The sequence below is a fragment of the Bos taurus genome, chromosome 17 (assembly GCF_002263795.3).
Source record: "Bos taurus isolate L1 Dominette 01449 registration number 42190680 breed Hereford chromosome 17, ARS-UCD2.0, whole genome shotgun sequence".
Classification (NCBI taxonomy): domain Eukaryota; kingdom Metazoa; phylum Chordata; class Mammalia; order Artiodactyla; family Bovidae; genus Bos; species Bos taurus.
The window spans coordinates 28,769,582-28,787,148 of NC_037344.1; the positions used below are offsets into that span (position 1 = coordinate 28,769,582).

At 37.7% G+C, this 17,567-nt stretch overlaps 1 protein-coding gene across 7 annotated transcripts in view; it reads left to right on the forward strand.

Moving 5' to 3' along the window:
* SCLT1 (sodium channel and clathrin linker 1) overlaps positions 1–17,567 on the forward strand; it is a 238,407-nt gene that overhangs the window by 63,381 nt on the left and 157,459 nt on the right. For all 7 annotated transcript variants that reach the window (XR_009491020.1, XR_009491017.1, XR_009491018.1 and 4 more), the window contains one exon: positions 780–918. Coding sequence is in view for 3 of the 7 variants with exons in the window: in XM_010813763.4 (XP_010812065.2) it covers positions 780–918 (139 nt within the window). In the remaining 4 variants the exon portion in view is untranslated. The remainder of the gene's footprint in view (positions 1–779; positions 919–17,567) is intronic.

Below are 17,567 nucleotides of genomic sequence, written 5' to 3' on the forward strand. Positions count from 1 at the left end.
GATATGTTTAGTATAAATGATGTTTTCTGGTTATAATTATACAAATTCAATATTTTCAAGATTTTCTGATGTTAAAAACCATTTTCCCTTCTGTGTGTATATTATACACCTAATTTTTTTATAATTTTAAATTACCAAAATATTTGAATTTAATGAATATTTTGTAATTTATGAAATATTTATCACTTTTGAAATATTTGTCATTTATGAAATATTTATAATTTAATATATATTAAAGTTGAATTTAAGACTTTCAAAATTACCATCAAGCTTATTTAAGAAAGTGCTGGCAAGTAAAGCCTCTAGTCTTGATTTCATAACCATCAAGAATTTTATTCTATATAAACTGGAACTAGTCAGAAATCAAATGAATTTTGTGAAACACAGTGAAGAAATTAACAAATAATTCTATAATCCCCTTTCCATTTCATTAACTAGATGAAGTTATTATATTTAAATTTTTTCTGAATGACGTGTTTTATCAATGAATAAGGTATAATTTCAGAATTTTATATGTTTGAAAAATTAAAATCTTCCTAGGACAAACTGAATTATGTATCTTTAAATTGATCAATTTAACTCATTCAAAATTTTGATGTATTTTTTCTTGTGACTCGTTATTCAATGATTTTTAAATACTTGTACATTTAGAGGATGACTTAAAAATGATTTTTGTGTAAACAGTGATTTTTGACCCAAATGTTGATTTAGTTGACCCTGAAACAACAACTACTGTTACTAAAATTAGATTATTGTTGTGTTCACTGTTTGTTCCAAAGGTTGCACAATGAATTAAAAGATGCTGTTGTTGCAAAGCAATTGCAGGCCCTTCCCTTTGGCACAGAGATGGGAAATGAGATATATACAGATGACGAAACAGTCAGGAATCTTCAAGAACAGCTAAAACTGGCCAGTCAGGTGAGTGATATATTTATTATCCTGAATAAACAGAGTTTCTAAAAATCTGTGATCAGTCATTATTTATGAATGATAATAGAATATCGAAATTGTTAGCATGATGATTTTCTACAGTTTGCAAAATAGTTAACAGGTAACAAAACTTGTAATATGTACCCTTGCTGTATGTTACAGTTGCCATGTATATATTTTAATTGAATCCTAATTCTTTTGGCATGATTTTTTGTGTGTTGTAAAATATTGTAATGCAAAAGAAAATTTTTGAAGAAAAGAATCAATTATCCACTTGCCTAAATTTACATTTTTTTCCCATGTTTTCTTCTGATACCATTTTCTTCAGTTTTCAAAGATTATAGAATTATATTTTTCTAAACTTACACTTCTTTTAGAATTATGCTTTTCCTTCTTTTTTCTTCCTGTATGGTTATCAAAATATTTGGGAAGCTATATTGTTTATATCCTGTTTTTAGCATTGTAATCTTTTTGGTTATATATAAGAGAAGGTTATTTTAATTTACAATTTTGTATGCCAGGTATCTCATATCTTTTATGGATTTGAATCCCATTTTTATACCTTCCTGTGTTCCTCAGTTTCTTTATTTTATAAATGGGGATTAGAAATTCATTATTAAAGTTTTGATTTTATACTTATCTGTAAGAAGTTGAATGTCTTTTATTCTTTGGAAATTTGGTTTTGGAATTCTTGGCTTTCAAAAGTGATATCATTTGTTAATTAGATAGGCTATATATACCTTGTTAAGGAGCATTATGTAGCACTGAATTCTTTTTAATATATAAAGGGAAGGAATTTGAAAAGTAATAGAGGGAAAAAAATAATGCGGAAAGCATATTCTTTGCTCTGTTTTAGCCTAGTATTTCAGGAAGAATTTATTAATGTGCATGCATGCATGTCCATTCTGAAGGAGATCAGCCCCGGGATTTCTTTGCAAAGAATGATGCTAAAGCTGAAACTGTACTTTGGCCACCTCATGCAAAGAGTTGACTCATTGGAAAAGACTCTGATGCTGGGAGGGATTGGGGGCAGGAGGAGAAGGGGACGCCAGAGGATGAGATGGCTGGATGGCATCACTGACTCGATGGACATGAGTCTGAGTGAACTCTGGGAGTTGGTGATGGACAGGGAGGCCTGGCGTGCTGTGATTCATGGGGTCGCAAAGAGTCGGACAGGACTGAGCGACTGATCTGATCTGATCTGATGCATGCATGCTAAATCGCTTCAGTCCTTTCTGACTCTTTTAAGGCTACAGACTGTAGCCCACTAGGCTCCCCTGTCGGTGGAACTCGCCAAGCAAGAAGACTAGACTGAGTTGCCATGCCCTCCTTCAGGGAATCTTCCCCACCCAGGGATCGAACCCATGTCTCTTATGTCTCCTGCAGTGGCAACGGGTTGTTTACCAGTAGTGCCACCTGGGAAGCCCGTTAATGTTCACATATAAATAAATAAATGAAAATTAATTTAGACTTCAAAATGCTTTCTAACCAGACATTAAATACCTTTTTAAAGCTGTAGCAGAATATACATTTCTTATTACTCTTAAAAAATACTGTGACAGACATATATAAAAGAACCCTCACTTGTACACCTTAAATATAGGCAGTGATTGTCAGCCACACCTCAATAAATTCTTAAAAATTTAATTTATAAAAGAAAGCAGAGTGCAGAACTAGATAAGATTTGTAGTTTCAAAAAACAAAACAAAAAAGAATTCTTCTAAAAAGCATCTCTCTGTGGTACTCTTGTTGCTATAATTTCTAACACTCAATTTTATTTCATTTTTTTTTAGTCACATTTGTTCTCATTCCTCACCCCTTTCTCTTTCTATCTTACCGTCTTTGCCTTTCTCCATGTACATCTTGCTTGGTCCCATATTATGTCTCTAAAGATGGTTCTTCCCTTTTGCTACATTTTGGGTTGTTATTTCATAGTAAGTATGGTGAGGTCCAGGTTTGAGCAGTCAAAATTGAAAAAGTTTGTGAAAGAAAATTTTGCCACAACATCTGCAATGTACTTTGTATATAAATGCGAAATTTTAACTGAGTGACAGTTCAAGCAGTTTTATAAAATGTTAACGAATCCATAAAATAATAATGTTAAATGTTAATTCTGCTTATTACTTATACATTCATCTTTATGTATATTACTAAGTTATACGTACAGTCGTTTTGGTATCCATCACTAGATTGAAAGACCTTCTTGTCGTGCGTGAAGACTAGGTGAATCCAAACTGAATAAATTGAAAACTAAATACAATGCAATTTATAGTAGAAAATTGAGAGAGAATTCTTTATTATGCTTTATTAAAGCAATAAGTCAAAATAATAAGATTCAAATATCTTCATTTCACAAATATTTATTAGTTGTCCACTATATATGCTGCTACTGCTAAGTCGCTTCAGTCATGTCTGACTCTGTGCGACCCCATGGACGGCAGCCCACCAGGCCCTGCCGTCCCTGGGATTCTCCAGGCAAGAACACTGGAGTGAGTTGCCATTTCCTCCTCCAATGCATGAAAGTGAAAAGTGAAAGTGAAGTCGCTCAGTCGTGTCCGACTCTTAGCGACCCCATGGACTGCAGCCTACCAGGCTCCTCCATCCATGGGATTTTCCAGGCAAGAGACTATATATGAGACACTGTGATTAGTGTTGATCATGCAGTGGACAATGTTGGCGTCTGCTTTTGTGAAACACGCAAGCTTTTGAAAGAAAAATCTGGTCAAATTTCTTGAGTTTGGTCCCATTCTACTTCCTCACTCTATAATCTTGGGAAATCTTTTTGTGCTTCACCTTCTTCTTTTATAAACAGGGATTATAGTAATTCTCCTTCTATGGGGTTCTTAAGATAATTAAAGTTTTAAATCCTCATAAAGCACATAGTGTAATGCCTAGCACATGTGTAAAATAAGTTTACCTATTATTTTTATCATCTTTATTATTATTAGTGCTAAAAAGCAAGGTGAAGAATTAAAATTAGGTGTAAAAAATTCTGTGTGTCTCAAATGTAATTGTTTTGGGAGCCATTAACACCAGTACAGTATCAAATGCAGTTCAGTTCAGTTGCCCAGTCTTGTCCGACTCTTGTGACCCCATGAACCCCATGACCCCACTCCCTGTCCATCACCGACTCCCGGAGTCCACCCAAACCCATGTCCATCAAGTCAGTGATGCCATCCAACCATCTCATCCCCTGTCATCCCCTTCTCCTCCTGCCTTCAATCTTTCCCAGCATCAAGGTCTTTTCAAATGAGTCAGCTCTTCGCATCAGGTGTCCAAAGTATTAGAGTTTCAGCTTCAACATCAGTCCTTCCAATGAATACCCAGGAATGATCTCCTTTAGGATGGACTGGTTGGATCTCCTTGCATTCCAAGGGACTTGCAAGAGTCATCTCCAGCACCACAGTTCAAAAGCATCAATTCTTCGGCGCTCAGCTTTCTTTATAGTCCACCTCTCATCCATATATGACCACTGGAAAAACCATAGCCTTGACTAGACTGACCTTTGTTGACAAAGAGATGTCTCTGCTTTTTAATATGCTATCTAGGTTGGTTATAACTTTCCTTCCAAGGAGTAAGTGTCATTTAATTTCATGGCTGCAATCACCATCTGCAGTGATTTTGCAGCCCAGAAGAATAAAGTCAGCCACTGTTTCCACTGTTTCCCCATCTATCTGCCATGAAGTGATGGGACCAGATGCCATGATCTTCGTTTTCTGAATGTTGAGCTTTAAGCCAAAGCTTTCATCAAGAAGCTTTTTAGTTCCTCTTTACTTTCTGCCATAAGGGTAGTGTCATCTGCATATCTGAGGTTATTGATATTTCTCCCAGCAATCTTGATTCCAGCTTATGCTTCCTCCAGCCCAGCGTTTCTCATGATATACTCTGCATATAAGTTAAATAAATGGGGTGACAATATACAGCCTTGACGTACTCCTTTTCCCATTTGGAACCAGTCTGTTGTTCCATGTCCAGTTCTAACTGTTGCTTTCTGACCTGCATACAAATTTCTCAAGAGGCAGATCAGGTGGTCTGATATTCCCATCTCTTTCAGGATTTTCCACAGTTTATTGTGATCCACATAGTCAAAGGCTTTGGCATAGTCAAGAAAGCAGATACATGCTTTTCCAGAACTCTCTTGCTTTTTCGATGATGCAGCAGATGTTTGCAATTTGATCTCTGATTCCTCTGCCTTTTCTAAAACCAGCTTGAACATCTGGAAGTTCATGGTTGACGTATTGCTGAAGCCTGGCTTGGAGAATGTTGAGCATTATTTTACTAGCATGTGAGATGAGTGCAATTGTGCGATAGTTTGAGCATTCTTTGGCATTGCCTTTCTTTGGGATTGGAATGAAAACTGACCTTTTCCAGTCCTGTGGCCACTGCTGAGTTTTCCAAATTTGCTGACATATTGAGTGCAGCACTTTAATAGCATCTTTCAGGATTTGAAATAGCTCAACTGGAATTCCATCACCTCCACTAGCTTTGTTCGTAGTGATGCTTTCTAAGGCCCACTTGACTTCACATTCCAGGATGTGTGGCTCTAGGTGAGTGATCACACCATTGTGATTATCTGGGTTGTGAAGATCTTTTTTGTACAGTTCTTCTGTGTATTCTTGCCACTTCTTCTTAATATCTTCTGCTTGTGTTAGGTCCCTACCATTTATGTCCTTTATTACAATATCAAGTCCCTCACTAAATACTTTTATTTTGGAGTATTTTGTTTTCTCATATTAGTGTGATTTATGAAAATCCTTCTGGAGGGCAGCTTGGCAGTAAAAGCCTAGAAATGCTTATATCCTTTGACCAATTAATTTGATGGTGACATTACATAGATTTTAGGAACCTGTCCTAAGAAATTGTTATACATAAAAATATATGAATAAATATATTCATTGTAGTAATGTTTTGCTTGTAAAAAATTGGAACAATTTTTTTTTGAATCTAAAATATGGAATCATTTCAGTTGTGTTTCTTTTTTCCAAATTATTGGTTATATATTAGTACAGTGGTTCTCAAATTTTAGTGTTTATTATAATCACCTGGGGGCTTATTAAAATAAAGATTGTTACCCTCTCCCCCAAGTTTTTTTTTACTTTTAATATTTATTTATTTGGTTGTCCTGGGTCTTCGTTGCAGCATGTGGAATCTGGTGTCTTGACCAGGGAATGAACCCAGGCCCCTTTGCACTGGGAGCCTAGAGTCCCAGCCACTGAACCACCAGGGAAGTCCCATCCCCCAAGTTTTTGATTCAAGAAGTCTAGGATATGAGTCAGGAACTTATGTTTCTTATAGGTTCTAAGGTATTGCTGCTAGTCCTTTCAGAACAACTGGTCTAGGAGAATCTGGGCTTTCTACCTAGTATTCCAGCTGATTTTTACCATCAGACACATTTGAAAAAATGCAGTTTTGAGATATGAGGCATTTTTATGACTATTCCATTGAAAATAAAATTGTCTTAAAAAAAATAAAATGAATTTAGAGGGTCATTCCACCAGGAATTAGAAATCCAGCCCAAATTCTGGCTCTACATTCTACTTTTGTCTACAGATTTTAAACTGTTTAAGTTTTAGGCAAAACTAATAAAAGGTTTTAGAAGTCAGGATAATGGTTAGTTTTGGAGGATTGTAGTATCAAGAAGAAAGGGGCAACTGGCTTCAAGGTACTGGTAATAATGTTCTCTGTCTTGAACTGGTTGCTGGTCACATGAGTGCACTCACTGTACAAATTTATGATTTGTGTATCTCTGAATGCTTATGCCTCAGAAAGCTTCTTTAGAACTTATAAATGTATTATTTATTTGAAATGTGTACTCATTATATTCCAAAAATGCATATCTTTTCACTACACCATCTTACCTACTTATTAAAACTGAGAGAGGAATAGCTCTGACCTGGAATTTAAAAGCTTGGGCTTTAGAGACAGAGAGATGAAGATTTCTTCTTGATTCTGTCAGCAGCTTGCTGAGTGACTCCAGGCAAATGGCCTGAACCTTAGTTTCCACTTTTCTAAAAAGAGAATAATGCTTTTTATCTGCTGGCTTAGTTTCTCAACCTTCTTGGTTTCAGAACCCCTCTTCAGTGTACTTAAAAATTATTCAGGACTCCAGAAAGCATTTTTTTGTGTGGGATATTGATCATATTACTAAATAAAACTAAGACATTTTTGTTTTATTTTTTTTAATTTGTTAATTTATTTCTTTATTTGGCTGTGTTCTGTCTTTGTTGCTAAGTGGGCTTTTTCTCTAGTTGGGGTGAGCAGGGGCTACTCCCTAGTACAGGCTTCTCATTGTGGTGGTTTTTTGTTGTAGACAGGGACTCTAGGGCCTGAAGGCTTCAATAGTTGCATCACACAAGCTCAATGTTTGCAGCTCCCAGGCTCTAGGGCACAGGCTCAATAGTTGCGGAGCACGGGCTTACTTCTTAAGATGTGAGATCTTCACAGACCAGGGATCGAACCTGTGTCTCCTGCATTGCCAAGAAGATTCTTTATCCCTGGGCCACCAGAGAAGACCCTAAAATTTATTCTTTTTTTTTTTTTTTTTGTCTTTTTAACATTTTTTTTTTTTACTTCTTAATTTTATTTTATTTTTAAACTTTACAATATTGTATTGGTTTTGCCAAATATCTTAATGAATCTGCCACAGGTATACATGTGTTCCCCATCCTGAACCCTCCTCCCTCCTCCCTCCCCATACCATCCCTCTGGGTCGTCCCAGTGCACCAGCCCCAAGCATCCAGTATCGTGCATTGAACCTGGACTGGCGACTCATTTCATACATGATAGTATGCATGTTTCAGTGCCATTTTATTGAAGGATAATTGCTTTACAGAATTTTGTTGTTTTCTGCCAAACCTCAAAATGAATCAGTCATAGGTATACATATATCCCCTCCCTTTTGAACCTCTCTCCCATCTGCCTCCCCACCCCACCCATCTAGGTTGATACAGAGCCCTGTTTGAGTCTCCTTAGCCGTACAACAAATTCCCATTGACTATCTATTTTACATATGGTAAATGTAAATTTCCACTTTACTCTTTCCATACATCTCACCCTCTCCTCCCCTCTTGCCATGTCCATAAATCTATTCTCTATGTCTGTTTCTCCATTGCTGCCCTGTAAATAAATTCTTCAGTACCATTTTTCTACATTCTGTATATGTACGTTAGAATATGATATTTATCTTTCTCCTTCTGACTCACTTCACTCTGTGTAATAGGTTCTAGGTTCATCCACCTCATGAGAACTGACTCGTGTGTTCCTTTATATGGCTGAGTAATATTCCATTGTGTATATGTACCATAACTTCTTTATCCATTCATCTGTCAATGGACATCTAGGTTGCTTCCATGTTTTAGTTGTTGTAAATAGTGCTGCAGTGCACAATGGAATACATGTGTCTTTTTCAATTTTGGTTTCATCGGGGTATAATATGCCTACGAGTGGGATTCCTGGGTCATATGGTGGTTTTATTCCTAGTTTTTTAAGGAATCTCCATACTGTCCTCTCGGAGAAGGCAATGGCAACCCACTCCAGTACTCTAGCCTGGAAAATCCCATGGATGGAGGAGCCTGGTAGGCTGCAGTCCATGTGGTAACTAGGAGTCGGACATGACTGGGTGACTTCACTTTCACTTTTCACTTTCATGCATTGGAGAAGGAAATGGCAACCCACTCCAGTGTTCTTGCCTGGAGAATCCCAGGGACAGGGGAGCCTGGTGGGCTGCCATCAGTGGGGTTGCATAGAGTCAGACATGACTGAAGCAACTGAGCAGCAGCAGCAGCATACTGTCTTCTATAGTGTCTGTATCAATTTGCATTGCCACCAACAGCACAAGAGTATTCCCTTTTCTCCACACCCTCTCCAGCATTTATTGTTTGTAGACTTTTTTATGATGGCCATTCTGACCAGTGTGAGGTGATAGCTCATTGTTGTTTTTGATTTGCTTTTCCCTAATAATGAGCAATGTTGAGCATCTTTTCATGTGTTTGTTAGCCATCTGTATGTCTTCTCTGGAGAAATGTCTGTTTAGGTCTTTTTTCCACTTTTTGAGTGGGTTGTTTGTTTTTCTGGCATTGAGTTGTATGAGCTGCATGTATATTTTGGAAATTAATCCCTTGTCAGTTGGTTCATTTGCTATTATTTTCTCCCATTATGAGGGTTGTCTTTTCACCTTGCTTATAATAAGTTTCCTTTGCTGTGTAGAAGCTTTTCAGTTTAATCAGGTCCCACTTGTTTACTTTTGTTTTTATTTCCATTACTCTGTGAAGTGAATCATAGAGGATCTTGCTGTGATTTATGTCATCAAGTGTTCTGCCTATGTTTTCCTCTAAGAGTTTTATAGTTTCAGGTCTCACATTTAGGTCTTTAATCCATTTAGAGTTTATCTTTGTGTGTGGTGTTAGGAAGTGTTCTAATTTCATTCTTTTACATGTAGCTGTCCAGTTTTCTCAGCACTGTTTATTAAAGAGGCTGTCCTTGCCCCATTGTGTATTCTTGCCTCTTTTGTTGAAAACAAGGTACCCATAGGTATATGGCTTTATCTCCAGGTTCTCTATCTTGTTCCATTGGTCTATATTTCTGTTTTTCTGCCAGTACCATACTGTCTTGATGACTGTAGCTTTGTAGAATAATCTGAAGTCAGGAAGGTTGATTCTTCTAGCTCGATTCTTTCACAAGATTGCTTTGGCTTTTGGGGGTCTTTTGTGTTCCATATGAATTGTGAAATTTTTTGTTCTAATTCTGTGAAAAATGTCATTGGTAATTTGATAGGGATTGCATTGAATCTGTCGATTGTGTTAGGTAGTATAGTCATTTTCACAATATTGATTCTTCCTACCCAGGAACATGGACTATCTCTCCATCTGTTTATGTTGTCTTTGATTTCTTTCACTGGTGTCATAATTTTCTGTGTTAGAGTTCTTTTGTCTACTTAGGTAAGTTTATTCCTAGATATTTAATTCTTTTTGTTGCAATGGTGAATAGGATTGATTCCTTAATTTCTCTTTCTGATTTTTTAACTTTTACTATATAGTAATGCAAGTGATTTGTGTGTATTGATTTTGTAATCTGCAACTTTACTAAATGTACTGATTAGCTCTAGTGATTGTCTGATAGTATCTTTTGGGTTTTCTATGTACAGTATCCTGTCATCTGCAAACAGTGAGAGTTTTCAGTTCAGTCGCTCAGGCATGTCCAACTCTTGCAAGCCCATGAATCACAGCACGCCAGGCCTCCCTGTCCATCACCAACTCCAGGAGTTCACTCAAACTCATGTGCATCGAGTTGGTGATGCCATCCAGCCATCTCATCCTCTGATGTCCCCTTCTCCTCCTGCCCCCAATCCCTCCCAGCATCAGAGTCTTTTCCAATGAGTCAGCTCTTCGCATGAGGTGGCCTAAGTATTGGAGTTTCAATCTCAGCATCAGTCCTTCCAATGAACACCCAGGACTGATCTCCTTTAGGATGGACTGGTTGGATCTCCTTGCAGTCCAAGGGACTCTCAAGAGTCTTCTCCAACACCACAGTTCAAAAGCATCTATTCTTCGGCACTCATCTCTCTTTGTAGTCCAACTCTCACATCCATACATGACCACTGGAAACACCATAGCCTTGACTAGATGGACCTTTGTTGGCAAAGTAATATCTCTGCTTTTTAATATGCTATCTAGGTTGGTCGTAACTTTCCTTCCAAGGAGTAAGTGTCTTTTAATTTCTTAGCTGCAGTCACCATCTGCAGTGATTTTGGACCGCAGAAAAATAAAATCTGACCCTGTTTCCCCATCTGTTTCCCATTAAGTAATGGGACCAGATGCCATGATCTTAGTTTTCTGAATGTTGAGCTTTAAGCCAAGTTTTTCATTCTCCTCTTTCACTTTCATCAAGAGGCTTTTGAGTTCCTCTTCACTTTCTGCCATAAAGGCGGTGTCATCTGCATATCTGAAGTTATTGATATTTCTCCCGGCAATCTTGATTCCAGCTTGTGCTTCTTCCAGCCCAGCATTTCTCATGATGTACTCTGCATAGAAGTTAAATAAGCAGGGTGACAATATACAGCCTTGACGTACTCCTTTTCCCATTTGGAACCAGTCTGTTGTTCCATGTCCAGTTCTAACTGTTGCTTCCTGAGCTTCATATAGGTTTCTCAAGAAGCAGATCAGGTGGTCTGGTATTCCCATCTATTTCAGAATTTTCCACAGTTTATTGTGATCCACACAGTCAAAGGCTTTAGCATAGTCAAGAAAGCAGAAATAGATGTTTTTCCAGAACTCTCTTATTTTTCAATGATCCAGCGCATGTTGGCAATTTGATGTCTGGTTCCTCTGCCTTTTCTAAAACCAGCTTGAACATCTGGAAGTTCATGGTTCACGTATTGCTGAAGCCTGGCTTGGAGAATTTTGAGCATTACTTTATTAGCATGTGAGATGAATGCAATTGTGTGGTAGTTTGAGCATTCTTTGGCATTGCCTTTCTTCGGGATTGGAATGAAAACGGACCTTTTCCAGTCCTGTGGCCACTGCTGAGTTTTCCAAATTTGCTGACATATTGAGTGCAGCACTTTCACAGCATCATCTTTCAGGATTTGGAATAGCTCAACTGGAATTCCATCACCTCCACCAGCTTTGTTCGTAGTGATGCTTCCGAAGGCCCACTTGACTTCACATTCCAGGATGTGTGGCTCTAGGTGAGTGATCACACCATAGTGATTATCTGGGTCATGAAGATCTTTTTTGTACAGTTCTTCTGTGTATTCTTGCCACTTCTTAATATCTTCTGCTTCTGTTAGGTCCATACCATTTCTGTCCTTTATTGAGCCCATCTTTGCATGATATGTTCCCTTGGTATCTCTAATTTTCTTGAAGAGATCTCTAGTCTTTCCCATTCTGTTGTTTTCCTCTATTTCTTTGCACTGATCTTTGAGGAAGGCTTTCTTATCTCTCCTTACTATTCTTTGGAACTCTTCATTCAAATGGGAATATCTTTTCTCCTTTGCTTTTCGCTTCTCTCCTTTTCACAGCTATTTTTACGGCCTCTTCAGACAGCCATTTTGGTTTTTTGCATTTCTTCTCCATGGGGATGATCTTGATCCCTGTCTCCTGTACAGTGTCATGAACCTCACTTCTTTTCCAATTTGGATTCCTTTTTTTTTTTTTTTTTCTTCTCTGATGGCTGAAGCTAGGACTTCCAGAACTATGTTGAATAATAGTGATGAAAGTGGACACCCTTGTCTTGTTCCTGATCTTAAGGGGAATACTTTCAGTTTTTCACCATTGAGAATAATGTTTGCTGTAGGCTTATCATATATGGCCTTTACAGTGTTGAGGTAGGTTCCTTCTAAGCCCGTTTTTTGAAGAATTTCAATCATAAATGGTGCTAAATTTTTTCAAAGGCTTTTTCTACATCTATTGATATGACTATATGGTTTTTATCTTTCAATTTATTAATATGGTGTATCACATTTATTGACTTGCATATATTAAAGAATTCTTGCATCCATGGAATAAACCTAACTTGATCACGGTATATGAGCTTTTTGATGTGTTGCTGAATTCTCTTTGCTAAAATTTTGTTGAGGATTTTTTCATCTATGTCCATCAGTGATACTGGCCTGTAGTTTTCTTTTTTTGTGTGTTGTCTTTCTCTGGTTTTAGTATCAGGGTGGTGGTGGCCTCGTGGAATGAGTTTGGAAGTGTTCCTTCCTCTGCAATTTTTTGAAAGAGTTTAGAAGGATAGGCATTAGGTCTTCTCTCTAAATGTTTGATAGAATTCTCCTGTAAAGCCATGTGGTCCTGGGCTTTTCTTTTTTAGGATATTTTGTTCACAGTTTCAATTTCAGTGCTTGTAATTGGGTTCTTCATAATTTCTATTTCTTCCTGGTTCAGTCTTGGAAGTTTGAACTTACCTAGGAATCGGTCCATTTCTTCCAGGTTATCCATTTTATCACCATATAGTTGTTCATAATAGTCTCTTATAATCCTTAGTATTTCTGCATTGTCTGTTGTAACCTATCCTTTTTCATTTCTAATTTTGTTGATTTGATTCTTCTCTCTTTTTTCCTTGATGAGCCTGGCTAAAGGTTTATCAATTTTATTTATCTTCTCAAAGAACCAGCTTTTAGTTTTATTAATCTTTACTATTGTTCTTTTGTTTCTTTTTCAATTATTTCTGCTCAAATCCTTAGGATTTCTATCCTTCTAATTTTGAGGGTTTTTTTGTTCTTCTTTTTCCAGTTGTTTTAGGTGTAAAATTAGTCTATTCGATGTTTTTCTTGTTTCTTGAGGTAGGATTGTCTTGCTATAAACTTCCCACTTAGAACTGCTTTTACTGCATCCCATAGGTTTTGAGTTGTCGTGTTGTCATTGTCATTTGTTTCTAGAAATTTTTCAATTTCCCTTTTGATTTCTTCTGTAACTGGTTGGTTATTTCGAAATGTGTTGTTTAATCTCCATATGTTTGTGTTTTTCACAGTTTCTTTTTTGTAATTGATATCTAGTTTCATAGCATTGTGGTCAGAGAAGATGCTTTATATGATTTCAATTTTCTTAAATTTACTGAGGTTTGATTTGTGACCCAAGATGTAGTCTGTCCTGGAGAATGTTCCATGTGCACTTGGGAAGAAGGTCTTCTGCATTTGGATGGAATGTCCTGAAGATATCATTGAGATCCATCTCATCTAATGTATCATTTAAGACTTGTATTTCCATATTAATTTTCTGTTTTGATAATCTGTCTGTTGGTGTGAGTGGTGTGTAAAAGTCTCCTACTATTATTGTGTTATCATCAGTTTCTCCTTTTATGTCTCTTAGTGTTTGTCTTATGTATTGAGGTGCTCTTATGTTGGGTGCATAGATATTTACAATTGTTATGTCTTCCTCTTGGATTGATCCCTTGATCATTATGTACTGTCCTTCCTTATCTCTTGTAATATTCTTTATTTTAAGGTCTATTTGTCTGATATGAGGATTGCTACTCCAGCTTTCTTTAGCTTCCCATTTGAATGGAATATATTTTTCCATCTTCTCACTTTCAGTCTATATGTATCTTTAGGTCTAAGGTGGGTTTCTTGTAGACAGCATATTTATGGGTCTTGTTATTTAATCCGTTCAGCCAGTCTGTGTCTTTTGGTTGGAGCAGTTAATCCATTTACATTTAAAGTAATCATTGATATATGTGTTCCTATTGTCATTTTCTTAATTGTTTGGGGTTGAGTCTGTAGATCCTTTTTCTTTTATATTTCTTGTCTATATAAGTCCCTTTAAACATTTGTTGTAAAACTGGTTTGGTGGTACTGAATTCTCTTAACTTTTGCCTGTCAGAATAGATTTTTATTTCTTCATCAATTTTGAATGAGATCCTTGCCAGGTACAGTAAGCTTAGTTGTAGATTTTTCCCTTTCAGTACTTTAAATAATATCCTGCCATTCCCTTTTGGCCTGCAGAGTTTCTGCTGAAAGATCAGCTATTAAACATATGGGGTTTCCCGTGTATGTTACTTGTTGCTTCTCCCTTGCTGCTTTTAATATTCTTTGTTTGTGCTTAGTCTTGGTTAGTTTGATTAGTATATGTCTTGGCATGTTTCTCCTTGGATTTGTCCTATACGGAACTGTTTATGCCTCTTGAACTTGATTGACTATTTCCTTTTCCATGTTGGGGAAATTTTCAACTATAATCTCTTCAAAAATTTTCTCATACCCTTTCTTTTTCTCTTCTTCTGGGACCCCTATAATTCAAATGTTGGTGCATTTGATATTGTCCAGAAGTCTCTGAGACTATCCTCAATTCTTTTCATTCTTTTTACTTTATTCTGCTCTTCAGAAGTTATTTCCACTATTTTATCTTCCAGGTCACTGGTTCTTCTGCTTCAGATATTCTGCTTTCAATTCCTTCTAGAGTGTTTTTAATTTCAGTAATTGTGTTGTTTGTATGTTTATAATTCTGTGTCTTTGTTAATTGATTCTCGTTATTTTCTCCATTTTGTTTTCAACGTTTTTGATCATTTTTACTATCATTATTCTGAATTCTTTTTCAGGTAGTTTGCCCGTTTCCTCTTCATTTATTTGGACTTCTGTGTTTTTAGTTTGTTCCTTCACTTGTGTAGTATTTTTCTGCCTTTTATTTTTTTTTTTTTTAACTTACTGTGTTTGAGGTCTTTTCCCAGGCTTCAAGGTTGAATTCTTTCTCCCTTTTGGTTTCTGCCCTCCTAAGGTTTGTGTAAGCTTCATATAGGGTGTGATTTGTGCTGAGTTTTTGTTTGTTTGTTTGTTTTTCCTCTGACGGGCAAGGCTGAGTGAGGTGGTAATTCTGTCTCTGATGATTAGGTTTGTGTTTTTTTTGTTGTTTGTTGTTTAGATGAGGTGTCCTGTACTACTGGAGGTGCTACTGATGGTTGGGTGATGCCGGGTCTTGTATTCAACTGATTTCCTTTGTGTGAGTTCTCATTCTTTCATACTCCCTAGGGTTAGTTCTCTGGTAGTCTAGGGTTTTGGAATCAGTGCTCCCACCCAAAGGCTCAGGGCTTGATCTCTTCAATGACCCTCGTCAAATTGGTGTAGCCAGAATGCCATTATGTTTCCTCTTAGGGATTTTTCATCCACAGACCCCAACTCTGCTCTGGATCTCATATCTGACCTATCAGAGAACAGCATCTGAAATTGAGAAGTGGTACCCATCCTTCTAATTCATGCTGAGCCCAGTAGAGTGGAGATGGGAGAGGCTGGATGGTGTTCCCAGACTGTCCTCCGAAACTGATTTCCCTGGGTGCCTTCCTTGGAGGGGACTGTAGAGACCCACACTCAGAAAACGCTGCTTAGTTTGGCATTTAAATCCAGCAGGCCAGAAATAACACTCATACTGCTTAAAAGTTTTCTGCTTTCCTCCTCCAGGCAGAAGGGGTCTTTAAAGAACGAGGAACTGGGAAAGCCCAATTCCTCAATGAATGAATAAGGTTTTTGCTCTGCTTTGTGGAGGACTATCCTGGTTCTTCAGATGGTAAAGAATCCACCTGAAATGTCCCTAATATATTTTTAATTGAAGGATAATTGCTTTACAATATTGTGTTGTTATTTTCTGCTATACTTCAACATGAATCAGCTGTAGGCATACTTATGTTCCCTCCCTCTTGAACGTCCCTCTCACCTCCCATCCCATCCTACCCCTCTAGGATGTCACAGAGAAGGGGTTTGAGCTCCTTGAGTCACACAGCAAATTCCTACTGGCTTTCTGTTTTACATATGGTAGTTTATTGTTTCCATGCTAGTCTCTCCATTCATCCCACCTTCTCCTTCCCCCCAGCCCCATGTCCACAAGTCTTTCCTCTATGTCTGTGTCTCCATTGCTGCCTGCAGGTGGGTTCATCAATACCATTTTTCTATATTCTGTGTTGTTACTGTTCAGTCTCTCAGTCATGTCCAATTCTTTGTGACCCCTCAGTCATGTCCAATTCTTTGTGCAGCACACCAGGCTTCCCTGTCCTTCACCATCTCCCAGTTCAGTTCAGTTTAATTCAGTTGCTCAGTTGTGCTAGACTGTTTGCGACCCCATGGACTGTAGCACTCCAGGCCTCCCTGTCCATCACCAACTCCTGGTTTGCTCAAACTCATGTCCTTTGAGTTGGTGATGCTATCCAACCATCTCATCCTCTGTCAACCCCTTTTCCTCCCGCCTTCAATCTTTTTCAGTATCAGGGTCTTTTCCAGTGAGTCAGTTCTTTGGATCAGGTGGCCAAAGTGTTGGAGTTTCAGCTTCAGCATCAGTCCTTCCAGTGAATATTCAGGACGGATTTCCTTTAGGATTGAGTGGTTTGATCTCCTTGCAGACCAGGGGACTCTCAAGAGTCTTCTCCAATACCAGATGGAAAGCATTGGTTCTTCGGCACTCAGCCTTGTTTTTGATCCAACTGTCACATCTATAATGTGTACTGGAAAAACCACAGCTTTGAATCTTTGTCGGCAACCTGATGTCTCTGCTTTTAATATGCTGTCTAGGTTTGTCTTAGCTTTCCTTTCAAGGAGCAAACATCTTTTAATTTCGTGGCTGCATTCACCCTTTCTCTGTGATTTTGGAGCCCAAGAAAAGAAAATCTGTCACTGTTTCCACTTTTCCCCCTCTGTTTGCCTTGAAGTTATGGGACCAGATGCCATGGTCTTAGTTTTTTGAATGTTGAATTTTCAGCCAGCTTTTTCACTCTCCTCTTTCACCCTCATCAAGAGTCTCTTTAATTCCTCTTCTCTCTCTGCAATTAGAGTGGTATCATCTGTGTATCTGAGGTTGTTGATATTTCTCCTTGCAATCTTGATTCCAGCTTGTGCTTCATCCACCCTGGCATTTCGCATGATATACTCTGCATATAAATTAAATAAGCAGGGTGACACTATAAACCCTTTACATACTCCTTTCCTAGTTTGGAACCAGTCCGTTCTTCCATGTCCAGTTCTAACTGTTGCTTCTTGACCTGAATGTAGGTTTCTCAGGAGACAGGTAAGGTGGTCTGGTATCCCAATCTTTAAGAATTTTCCACAGTTGGTTGTGATCCACACAATCAAAGGGTTTAGTGTGGTCAGTGAAGCAGAAGTAGATGTTTTTTTGGAATTCTCTTGATTTTCTGTGATACAGTGGATGTTGGCAATTTTATCTTTGGCG